We start from the raw sequence: 12,944 nt of genomic DNA on the forward strand, positions 1-12,944 counted from the left end.
AGAAAAATAGCTAGCTGCAGGCACATCCTGGCAAACAGAGAGGAATTCATGGGTAAGGTTTGCTAGCAATGCCCACATGCTCAGACTGCTGTGCAATCACAGACTGTGGGCCTTTTCCTTTACACACTTCTTCCTTTCCCAACTTTTGCTTTTGTTTTGGTGCTTTGTCTATAATAACCAAGGAGTGTAAGGATTCTTAAAGGGAGAGGATGTTAAGTCAATTTGAAGTCATAGGCTAGATTTGTATATTTTATGAATAAGAACTGGACTCGGGGACCAGAAGATGAAGTTTTCAAAGAGTTAAAGCTTTGGGGAATAAAGAAAAGTTTTAAAGCTGGAGGCAAATTTAGGGGCAGATTTCACCCATCTTACAGCAGTTCTCTATTCTGACACCCTTACAAATGATAAAATTACCTTTCAATAGAGCTTCTTATATTTCCTACTCTACTCATCACCTTCCTAAATTATCCTGTTCTCTTTCCCACTTCTCCTCCCACTCATCAATTAAGAATAATGACTGTCAGAGAAAATGGAATATATGAAGTTATTGTTAAAATATTAATAGATGTCAGCATTATATCTCTAAGTTCATGCATCCCAGTGTTGCCCCAATGAGCTCCATTGTCGGAAAGCTACAATGGACATGCTTTCCATTCCAATTCAGTACTTAAGGCTACATAAGCTCTCTTAAGATGGGAAAATTATTTCAACTTCATATAAATTCTATCGTTGCTGATTTCTTAAGTTTCTTTTAAAATTTTATGTTTCCTGTTCTTCTATTGTTTTCAAAAACATACCTTGGACACACTTTCCCATTTTTCTTTCATATTCAAAGCTGAAAATAATTTGAGATTAGTTTGTAAGGAATAAGGAAAATGTCATAGAAACATAATTTTCTTCCTAAGACTTTAACTTATATTGAAAATGCCCTGAGACATGTCGATTAAAAGCATGTAATTTACACAAATCCAAGTTTTGGAAATCAGTAGCAAGCTGCACCAACTACATGGATCATCTTATTAAATAGCTTTAACCTTTATGATTTATCATGTTTGATTGTACAGTTCTATAGCCCAGGGAGGTATAGGTAATGAGAATTAGGATGTATGAGGTAAAAACAAGAAAGAACAATTTCAGCCAATGTAAACATTTCCCAAGCCAGCTCAGATACTTAACGTGAAATATGCAAAATTCAGTATACCAAGCAAAATTGTTCAACCAACCCTGAAGCAGAAACCTTCTTTTAAATATCTGCATTGTACATTTCTTCAGATGCTAATACAATACAATTAAACAAGCTCTTATTAGTGAATGTTGTCTGTGAAAACAGTAGTGATCTTATTGCATTAAATTCTTTGAAATACATTTTTATGACACTTTGAGGACTATTAAGGTTATTAGAAAATTGTTGTTTGGGGGTTTGACATAGCTATCAAGGAGACCTTTGATTTTTCTCCTATCAAGATGTCCTTTGTTGTCATGGTATTAAATTATTTCCAGAAAACAAAGTTAATCATGTCACAATAGCTATGAACCCTTTCTGAAGACAGACTCTTTTAAATTCCAGAAGTTTCCATTACTTCAGATGATGCACTTAAAGTCTTTTGTGAAGCCTTGAGGCTGCATTCTTGGTGATGGTGTTTGTGTGAATACAGTACTGCTATTCTTCTTCTTGCTAAAGTAATTCAGCTGTATCTACAGTTTCAATACAACTTACATGGTAAATTGTACAGGAAAAGTATGATTTCTGTCCAATAACATAGCAATGATACCTTTAAATAGTTAAGCCTGAAAAAATGTGCACTATATTAGAGCCTAAATATCTGCATTATCTAAACCCAGAGAGTGTTAAAATATTTGTTTCTTCCACTTCTTTAGTTAAACTAGCTAAAAAGAGCCCCCATGATTCAGACAGGAACAATATAATATGAGAAAATGAATTGACAGAATGAACATATATAGAAAGTATTATTTTGCTAATTATTTTCATTAAATTGGCTAAGACTCTGAATAACTAATTCTTACTATATAGCATCTTAAAGATGTATCATCATGTCTAGAAAAAATGGTCTGTAAGCAGTTCCTATAAATTCCTAACCACATATATAATTTTTATTTTTATCATGAGTAACATGCAAAATAAGAGAAAATATACTTAAAATTTCTCTTATTTATTTTCTTTACTCATAAGAATCTACTTTAAAATAAAAATAAAGTAGCAGCTTACTTTTTATTCACACAATTTAAATTTTTGGTTCACTGTGTACCTCTTAACCACAAGGGAAGTATATTTAAGCATGTTTGGTTAAGATTGTCAGTGGTTGAAGAACCTGTGCTTTGGCACATTGGCATGGATACAGCTTAATTATAATTATATAGCTTATAATTCTAATTATATACCTTAATTAATTATAGTTTAATCAAAAGCTCATCTCTTAGGAATGAGTGATGACTTGTAACATGGGGATCTCATAATGGCACAAGCTTGTGGGAATATCAGTCCCCTTTCCAGAACAAATTATGTGTGGATTAACTTGGGAAAAAACAACACTAAAATATTAGAGCCATTAGTAACATTCCAAAAGTAAGTTCACATCCGTTCGTTTTTTGTGTGTGCACATTACAGTCCATTAAATAATTTCTAAGCTAAATTAGTTTTATTTGATGTGAGCATTTTACAACAGTCCTTTGAAATCACCACAGTCTTCCCCTCCCCAAACTCTGAAGTTAGATCCTCCTTTCAGAAAAATAATATGTGGACTTCTGGAAGGTTCAACGCAGAGAAAGAATGTGGACTAATGTTCAGACTTTCTTTTGGTGTTGTATAGACAGACTTTAGCTTGTACATTTTTCGGGGATGGGGTTGGAAAAAGGGTCTTATGTAGTGTAGGCTAGCCTAAAGTTTGTGATGCAGCCAGTATCATCTTAGCTCCTTCCCCCAAACTCCAAGATTGTATGTGTACAACACCATGCCCAGCTAGCTCAAACATTATCATTATGTTTCTTCAAACTTTAGGGTGCTTCATAATATTTCAAAATAAAACGTTGGGAATTGCCATCAAATAATCTCTGGTCAGAGAGAAAACTAAAATGGAAATTTCTCATATATATATATGAGATTATATATATATAATTTTAAACGTGAAAAGAATAGTTTTCCACTTAGTTATATTCTTCTATTCAGTCGTGTGTATTTGTGTAACTTAATTTTTTCTTACTTCCAACAGCATTTGACACTAAGTGACTGCCCATTGCTCAAAGAATAAACTAATGATTGAGCAGCTTAAAATTGTAAGCCAAAATACTTACATAATGAAGACAAATAGTGGATTTGTTCTCATTTACCCAAGGTGTTCAGGGGGAGAATTGTCTGCATAGATTCTCTCTTTATCTTAATATGCATTTAGGTATTTCAGTGTTTAGCATTTGCAGTGATGCAATATATATATAACTGTGCATATATGCAAACACTGTTGTAGGAGAGATTGCCTGTAAGGGAAATGCTAGATAGAAAGACATACTTGACACTAGCAAATTGTGCTTGCCTCAGTTCAGTTCATCTTAGAATGAACTTAGAATTTTTATTCTTCATCTGAGTTACCTTTTAGCAATCTGATTTATTATTTATATCCTCTTCATACAAAGCATACATTTTAGTACTCAATTAACTAAATTACATTTGAATATTACTTAAGAGGACTCAAGGATGCCTTAAAGTTCATTCATGGATCCCAGAGTTAAGAAATTCTGACAAGTACAGAAAAATGTATGTCCTGACTGAAAGTTCAGGAGGCAACTCTCAATACAGGAAAAGAATGGTTTACAAGTCGCACTGTGTTTCTTTCTTTGAGCATTACTTAGTTGCCTGTAAAGTTGCTTTAGTAGGGTTGAGGCCTCATGATCTTCGCTTGCTAATTTTTGTTATCCCTGATCAGCTTATGTTTAGGCAGTCATGTTAGTGAAACTTTATGAGTATAGTTTCTGAAATTCCTAGAAGACACATTCCCACAACAAGCGCTCTGAGCCTCTAGCTCTTACAGTCTTTCCACTCCCTCTTCCACAATGTTCCCCAGTCCTTAGGTATAGGAGTTGTTTTGTGTGTGTATGCATTGAGCCTGGGCTCCACAATTCTGCATTTTGATTGATGGTGGTTTTACCTAAAGGTGTATATTGCAAAGAGAAGTTTCCTTTCTGTTAGCTGAGGGCTACAGAGTAGTTCAAGATTATGCTGGTTTATTAAGTAGTAATTGCAGGTTCTCCTACAAGGTCCATGACTTCACTTCCCCAGGGAAGAGCACACCAGTTTGTTATCTAATATCAAGTGGTCAGATCTGAAAATATACATACAAGTATATTATTCAGACTGAGGCTATATTTAGAAATGTGTGTTTGTATATGTATATGTGTGTGTATATACATATATGCATGTAAAACAACTAATGAAAAAAAGAGGCCATGAACTTAAAAGAGAGGAAGGAGGAGTATATGGAGGGTGTCAGAGGAAGCCAAGGCAAAGGGGAAATTATGTAACAATAATAATTAAAATCTCAAAAAAATGACTTAAAAATTGTTGCTTTAGGGTAATTTCTAAATAAAATTCTTACTTGCAAATTTAACCTACTCCAAATAGAAACTCATAAATGTTGATGATGGAAGAAAGTAACAGTCTGCTGCATTTTGTTAGAGATGCCTTGTGTGCATTTGTGAATCTGGGGAAAGTGCCTGTGTTAGTCCTTCTGGAAATCAAAAATCTCTTTTGTGGATACTAACAAAAAAAGTGGAGTTTGCCTTAAGAGAAGAAACCCTGGCACTGGCACTTCTGGCTGCCCCGTCCTCTGACACACCTTTGAGTCAGTCTACAACCTCTCACTTACTGAACCCTCTATTCAGTGTCCAGTCAAAAGGAATGTCCTCCAAGGCACTTTAACCAACATCCCCAGGCTCATTTTTGAGATTCCTTTTTGCACATTCCTGCAGCACATACTTTAGTTGATATGCACTTAATATTAATTCAGTCTGTTCCCCATGGAAACAGCCCCCTTATTTCATTTATATATTTCCTTCACAAAGAAGCACAAGCAGCACTTTGCCTGAGGTATATGTTTAAAAAATGCTTGGTGCATAAATAGACAGTCTTTAAAGGATGCACAGACCATCAATCAGAATAGATGGGGCCAAGGAATGCTAAAAATTGAGGTAGGGATGGGGCAAAGCCTGGAATGGTAGAGGGATCTTGATTTAGGCTGCGTTATAAGCCAGTCCATGTGTTCTTATGATGCACAAATACAAGCAGACTGAAAAGGTAGTTTTCAACACAGGAGTACAAGTCCCAGTAAAAGACTTTGAATTTCATTTATGTGGACCTGTCACATAATAGGGAGTATTATGTTGACCTATAATCTAATAAAATGATAACTACTTGGAGCGTTATAAAACGCCAATTTTGCAAGTAAAATGAAGAGTACATATCTTAAAACACAATCTCAGGTACTAATGTTAATTTATGATTTTATGGGATGGTCGTTTCCTTCCAAGTATTATTCCTTGGCGACCTGATCATTACTCTAAAACGTCTAATGTGACATATTTTTTTAATAATGGGAAGTGCGGTGAAAAAGAGAGGAAAAATTGCTATTTTTCTTATTCACAGGGATAGCTCAATCATATGTGAGAGATAGGACGTGGCTCTTGTGAAAGGCAGCACTGAAGGTGAACCATGAGCAGGGATTTCTGACATCTAAATCCAAGTTAACCTCTAAGTACCTAAGTTAGTTGAAGGGAAATCACCAAAGGAGAATCGAGAAGGGAGGAAAAATTCTTCCCTCTGACTGTCAAAATGACAGTACATTTTACCAGATGTCATCTCTCATCTATCATTCACTGCAAATTACCTGCAATAATAGCCCCTTACATTTTTCATGACAGGCACACACACATAAACACACTCCTTAATTTACATATATGCATGTGTTGTGGAATATTAGTTAAAGGTGTGTTACATGTGTTTTTGCTGTGGAACATTTGTTTAATGATGCAAAGATGTGTTGCGTTCTTTTATGTTGCATTTGTTTAACTCTGTGAAGCTGTGCTACTTTGCCTGTCTAAAACATCTGATTGATCTAATACAGGGGAGAAGCAGGAGAAAGGATAGGTGGGGCTCGCAGGCAGAATAAATAGGAGGAGAAATCTGGGAAGAGAAGATCAAGGAGTGAGAAAAAAGGAAAGGAGGATTCCAGGGGTCAACTATGCAGCCAAACAGCCAGAAATGGAATAAGAAGGAAGGAAAGATACACAAAATAGAAAAAGGTGAAAATCCAGAGACAAAATGTAGATAGGATAATTTAAGTTAACACCACCACCAACAACAAAAAAAACTGGCTAGAAATAAGCCAAGCTAAAGCAGGCCCCCAAAAGAGAAAAGAGTAAAAACATAAGTAAATAAAAACCAACTACATGTATGAGTGTAAAGAAAATTGTAAATTCTAGTTTATTGTGATGTTACCAGAGCAGTTCTGAGATGGACATCTTCCATTGAATGAATCATAATTTATAGTGTTGGCCAATACTTTCAAGATATCTACTCCACTACACATCTATGTTTTCATATATTAGATAAAATATACATAATATGTATAATTTATTCGTGATAGTGACCCATATTGACTGGTTTGTGAAGTAAAAAAATTATCTTGTCATTTCTATTAAATTGGAAATCAAAATTTAAAGTCTGTGATCCACTGTCATATAATAGTTTAATATGTTTATTTATATTTATTTATGTTTATTTATATCTTTAATAGTGTAATATCTCTACACCTTAATTCAATCATTATTTTGTCCTCCATTGAGATTCTATTTTACTTTTAAATATTCTTCATTAATGACCACAGTTTCATGGAATCTAGGAAGCCAATAGTTGTAGATTAAGCCACATTCCCCAGTGGATGGGGTTTGGGGTAATTTTGGATACGAAAGGATATTTACCACTTGTATAGGCTTTGAATTTTCATAGTGGGGGAAGATTGGTAGTGTCAGAGATGCTCCAAATACCTCACAATATGCGGTCCAGTCCTCCTACAACAAAAGTTGATCCAACCTCAAATGTCTGGTGTAACCAACACTGCTCTAAACCAATATTGCAGAATAGTTATGCTTCATCTAGAGCTTCGCACATCCTGTCATTAGTAAGGTAAGCAGGAGCATCACCACAATTGTATATCAAAATCAGTAGAGTAAGCGCAAAGGTAGTTTTCAATGACAAATATCTTTGTATCTAATCCCTCCCTCAGCAATCCATTTGTTCACATCAGTGTGAAATGTAGGTGAAACCGGAATTTAGTTCTTATATCACAAGCTCTGAACCATTATACTTCCGGTTATCCCTTTCATGGCACCCAACAGAGCGGCAGAGCTCAGCAAGTGCCTGTAAGGGCAATGATGCTGTTAAAATATCAGAGCAATAAACAATAATTACACATGCTGAATTACAGCATGCAGAAGTATACTGGATCTGCCGCCGATCCTGTCCTCTACACTATTGTTTTTCTGCTTGGAATGTGACAGCAGAGCCTGAGGTCCATCGGCCATATGAAGAGAATCATGACTCTGACCTTTAGAATTCATCTATATAGAAAAATCATTTGCTACCCATATACTAAAAATAACATTCATAATTATTTACAATTGTTTGCTGTAGAAATACACCATCATAATTATTGTGGTCTGTTTTTAAGATTTTATATATCAGGATGACTTGGTCAAGAGATATTTTTATATCCTTTGTTTATCCCATTTTATTTTCTTTCTACTTCTATTGTTTTTTTTTTTGGCTGATAGCACTTTATAAAAAGTATGTTAATTATACCCTGCTTCTCAGGCATAAAAATTTTATGTTATTTTATGTCATATTTTTGCTAGCAATTATAATTCACAAAAGTATCTTGAGTGTTCAGAGCACATTTAATACAAACAGTCCTCACCTGGTTTAGATGCAGGTGCAGACATGACATGGGCTGAATAGAAAAGCACCTACCTGGCTAGAGAGGTGACTATGAGGGTCTGGGTTAAGGAGAAACTAGGTAGGATGGCTGATATGAACACTTGTAGTCTGTAATATTGGCACTGGGAAGGGCGGAAGGTGAATATCACTTGAGCTTCCTGACCAGCCATTCTAGCCTACTTGACAAGTTCCTGTCCACTGAGAGTTCATACAAAGATGAATGTCACCCAAAGGAAGATACTTGAGGTTGTCCTCTATTCTCCACATAAACACACCCATTCATACACACATGCAATCGCATGCACAGATACATATACACATGCATACATGAATAATCATGCATATACACAAGCATACAGTACAGAGACATAGTCTTCTATTTTAGATTGTATTTTCAGCCTCTTGGTGGAATGTGTGATAGTTTTATTTTCAATAGTCCCCAGTAATCTGTAGACCACAAAACTCAATAATTTAGTCAATGGCTGTTACAGGAAGAAAACTGCAGGAGAATTCTAGTAAGTTGAACTCAATTTTCAGATTTGGTAGTTTAAAGATAAAAGGCATTTTTCTCCTGCAAAAGGTGTAAACAGAATCATACACGGTGGCAGGTGCTTCAGTTCTTGCTGCCCCCTCATCTAGAAGATGAAGGCATCTCTCGGAGTTAGGATGCTAATTCATCACCAAATCACAGTGGTCTTTGCAGTTACTGCATCTCTAGCACGTCAGACACATTAGCTCTTCCAGAGATGCAAGCCTTTCATCTCTCAGATGAACCTGGGAGTCATATGCACTTAGCAGATGCAAGTTGATGACTGTAGCCAACTCGAAAATTGATTCTAAAGTAAGCACTATTATGACTCCCTGTACTATCCAAAGTACTCGTTCTGCTATGAATCTGGGGAACAGGATTCCTGTCTGTGACTGTTGGCCTTTCTCTGTGTACTTATTCTTGTCATGGTTCTTATTCCTTTGAGTTTATTCTCTCATGAGAGTCCTTTCCTGGCTGATTTCAGCTTGGCATTGTCACTATAAGATACAATTCATGAATTTTCGAAACAAAGCAACACTTGGCCTTGTGGTCATGAGAAAAAAAGGGATATTTTCTGGTATCATTTGTAAATAGAGAGCAGAAATAGTTCTTAATCTCACTGGAGATGAAAGAGAGGCTTAAGCTGTTTTTTTCCCTGAAGTTCCATACATGAACTTGTGGTGATATTTTTATTTATGATTTATTAAAGCTTGCCTGAGGATTCAGAAAGCCAAGTCAGCCTCAACTATAGAGATCAGGCAGTGGTGGTACATACCTTTATTCTGAGGACTCAGAATTAAGAGGTAGACGCATCTCTGTTAGTTCAAGACCACCATGGCCTACACAAGAATGAAGAGTAACAGAGTCTATGCCTTTGATCCTGGCACCTGGAATCACATGCCTTTAATGCCATCATTAGGGAGATATATAAGACAGGAGCAAGGTCTCAGAGCTGGCAGTCATTCTTTGGCCTCACTGAGGATAGGACGGCATTGAAGTATCAGAGTTCTCTGGCCATGCTGAAGAGAGGCAGGCAGCAGTCTGAGGTTATGTGGAACTAAGATCAGTCTGAGATAGAATGAAAACTAGTGCCCAGCTGCTTTGCTTTTCTGATCTTCATCTTGAAGTTTGAACCCCAATATCAATCTCTGGGTCTTTTATTTATTGTGTGCTACATGGAGCTACCGTGAACTGTATTTGCTTTTAAGATCTTTTCTATTCTCCTTGTGACAGTAAATAGCATAGGAGGATAAAATCCATTTTCTCTTCACATGCAAGTTATAAAGTGGCTACCTTTAGAATAGGCAAGAAAAAGAAGAGTATCTCAAATTTCCATGTTTATAAGCTCCTTCTCGTTTTCAAAGATAGTAATCTGATAAGCAAATCGAAAGGATGTCACCATATTCCAATGAGAAATCAGTGTACTAAATTCCTTGTGTCAGGCATTGGTACTAGGTATAAAGTTTAAAACTGCTTGTTCTTTTCTCTGCCACGACTGTGCTCTGATCATGCTAATAATATGAGATATACTTTAGCTTCACACAGTCTTGTGCCTGTCATAAAACGTGGCATATGTAGGACACATTAATATTCTATAAGGGTAGAAGAGAAAAATCATCTCTGAAAAGAGCAATGATCAACATTTTGGGAAAGGCCTTTGCTTACTTCCCTTTACCTTGTGAAGGATTTGCCTTCATTGGAATCTGATCTCTGCAAAGTGTTGGCTTTGCTTGGCTCATTGGAATCAGTGTCAATTGTCAAAGGAAAGGGTTTTCATATGCATGGGAGCTGATTAGAAGGATACACCCAGACACAGATGAAGGTGAAATGACAATTCACCATCGTATTCAAGTGCCTCACTATAGAACAATGAGACAAGGAAACAGGTGAAGTCATAGGCTTCCTGAGGCTTGGTTGATCTGCATTAATGCCTGGCCCTACTTGAAATACATTCAAGAGCCTGATATAGAAAACCAGAATGGCATCATGAGTTAGAACAGGTAGGCATGTGTATCTGGGATCACACATGTAAAAATCCAGCTTTAGAGCTAGTGCACTGACTTGTAGAATACTTGCCTAGCATGCCTGAGGCCCTAGGTTTAATTCTTAGTGCTGCAAAATGCAGGAAATAAATCTAAAAATTAAAGCATTATTTCTTCTTTAATGATCCTCTGGTTTATATGCTTTAATGTCAAATGGAGTAATAACTTCAGCATGGGAAACAGAAAACAATGGGAAAATTTTAAGGTTATCTTAAGAGATACTGACTATAAAGTAAACAATTTTATGTGTGCTGTCATTATCAAATATCAAATGAAAATAAATACACTCTCACTACTTCTGTTTAGTATCCTGTAATTTTAGGTTTTTCTTGAGAAAACATTTTTCTGTGCAACAATCTTGCTGTCCTCGAACATGCTCTATAGATCAGGCTGGCCTTGAACTCACAGAGATCTGCCTATCTCTGCCCTAAAAGTGCTAGGAGTAAAGTTGTGCACCACCACGCCCAGCTAGTATCCTGTGTATTAACAGTGGTAAAAATGTTAAAATAATTTGTGCTACATATTTGCTCCTTAGATTCTTATTCACAGAGACACCTATTAAGAGGAAGTAGCCTTGCTTTTAAATTGGAATTTTGTCACCTTTCTTATTTACTAGCATGAGAGATTTGTATCCCTGTGTAAAAGCTTTTTTTTGTATACTATGCAACTAATGGGTGACTGTGGAGGGTGGCATACACCAGTGTGGCTTCTCATAAAGTCCCAAGATGGCTTTATTTATGTGCTGCAGATTGCCTTAGCTTTGCCCTTTAGCGCCACCTGCTGGATGAAATAACATCTGCAGATTAAAATAGCCACTTCGGGCTCTACACCTACCTAAGAATACCCGGTGGACACTCACACATAAAATTTTTTAACTTTAAACTTTGTAAGCATAAGTCAAAGTATCTGAGATATTTCCCTTGATACCATTTCCAGTGACAATATCAAAATGATTTTTTCTTTATAATTAGCGCACTCGAGTTTTACATATTTAAGTAGTAGGATGTAATGTGTCAATATGTGTATATATGTTTTGATGGACCAGGGTAATGGGCATTTACAATTTTTCATAACTGTTTCATGCTTGCAATCTCCTCTCACCCAGTTCTTCATAAACCATATGGCAGTATATTGTGAACTCCATCATGTTGTTGTGCTTTTCAGCATGGAAATTACCCCTCTTACCTGTTTTTTGGTATTACCTTCTACCCCTCCCTTTTCCTCTTAACCTTGCTAGGTTACCATAATTACTATTATATTTTCACATTACTTTCTGTTGGAAGAGCAGACTGCATTTGTCTTTCCATGTCTATAAAGCCTTAAGGTTTTTTTTCAAAACACCATGACTGTGAACAGATAAAAAATATTTTACATTCTTAATCAAAATTATTCTTTCCATGTTTCAATTATTTATTACATTTACCAATAAAGAATGAATTGACCTGTTGCCTTTTGTATCAGATTAATAATTGTCAGTTTAAATTAGGTTGACTCCCAAATGCAACTAACCTCTTTGTGAATAACTCTTTGCAAGGGGTTGTTATTCTATAATTTTACCAAGTTAATATTTTATGCAAAAATAAAATTTAATTTAATTTTTGTCTATAAAGTCAGCTATTTGAATACTGACTTTTCTCCATCCAAGTAGAATTGAATTTTACTTTTACTTAAACTATTTTTCAATTCTTAATACTTAATTTTAATTTTCTAAGAGATAAATTCAATAATAGGCTCAATGAAAATTCTCTCAAGCTATTTTAAGAACCTTGAACATGTTATTTTTGGTGCAGCCTCATGTTTCTGTGAAATATATTCCTAGTAAATAGAGTGAAGAACATATTTGGCTTGTAAATTCCCCCAAGTTTCTCTGCTATAGCTTCAGAACAACACTCAAAATCTCTTTTCTCTTCTACCCAAAGGCCTTGCATGGTACACTGTCAACTCAGCTTATGGAGATACCATTGTCATGCCTTGCCGACTCGATGTACCTCAGAACCTCATGTTTGGCAAATGGAAATATGTAAGTGTGAGCCTCCTGGGGCTTGGAGAACTGCCTCCAGTTTTTAAAATATATTTTTCTCTCTTTTTTGATAGTATATGAGTATGTAATACTGACATAATGCTGATATTTATCTGTGCATACCTATATAGAAAGATTTCTATTTAATATGTCAAAATATTCATGTTTGTGGCATTAATGCTTTTTTGTTTTGTTTTGTTTTGTTTTGAGACAGGGTTTCTCTGCCTTGTTTTGGAGCCTGTCCTGGAATTCTCTCTGTAGACCAGGCTGGCCTCAAACTCACAAAGATCTGCCTGTTTCTGCCTCCCAAGTGCTAGAATTAACAGTGTGAGACACCAACGCCCAACCCCATTA

General features: G+C 35.8%; 1 protein-coding gene across 4 annotated transcripts in view; it reads left to right on the plus strand.

Annotated features, from left to right (window-relative positions):
* Positions 1-12,944, plus strand: part of Alcam (activated leukocyte cell adhesion molecule) — a 182,812-nt gene that overhangs the window by 120,862 nt on the left and 49,006 nt on the right. For all 4 annotated transcript variants that reach the window (XM_027412520.2, XM_027412518.1, XM_027412519.2 and 1 more), the window contains exon 2: positions 12,490-12,590. In XM_027412520.2, the coding sequence (XP_027268321.1) occupies positions 12,490-12,590 (101 nt within the window). The remainder of the gene's footprint in view (positions 1-12,489; positions 12,591-12,944) is intronic.

Source organism: Cricetulus griseus, chromosome 4 (genome assembly GCF_003668045.3).
Source record: "Cricetulus griseus strain 17A/GY chromosome 4, alternate assembly CriGri-PICRH-1.0, whole genome shotgun sequence".
In the NCBI taxonomy this organism is placed as follows: Eukaryota; Metazoa; Chordata; class Mammalia; order Rodentia; family Cricetidae; genus Cricetulus; species Cricetulus griseus.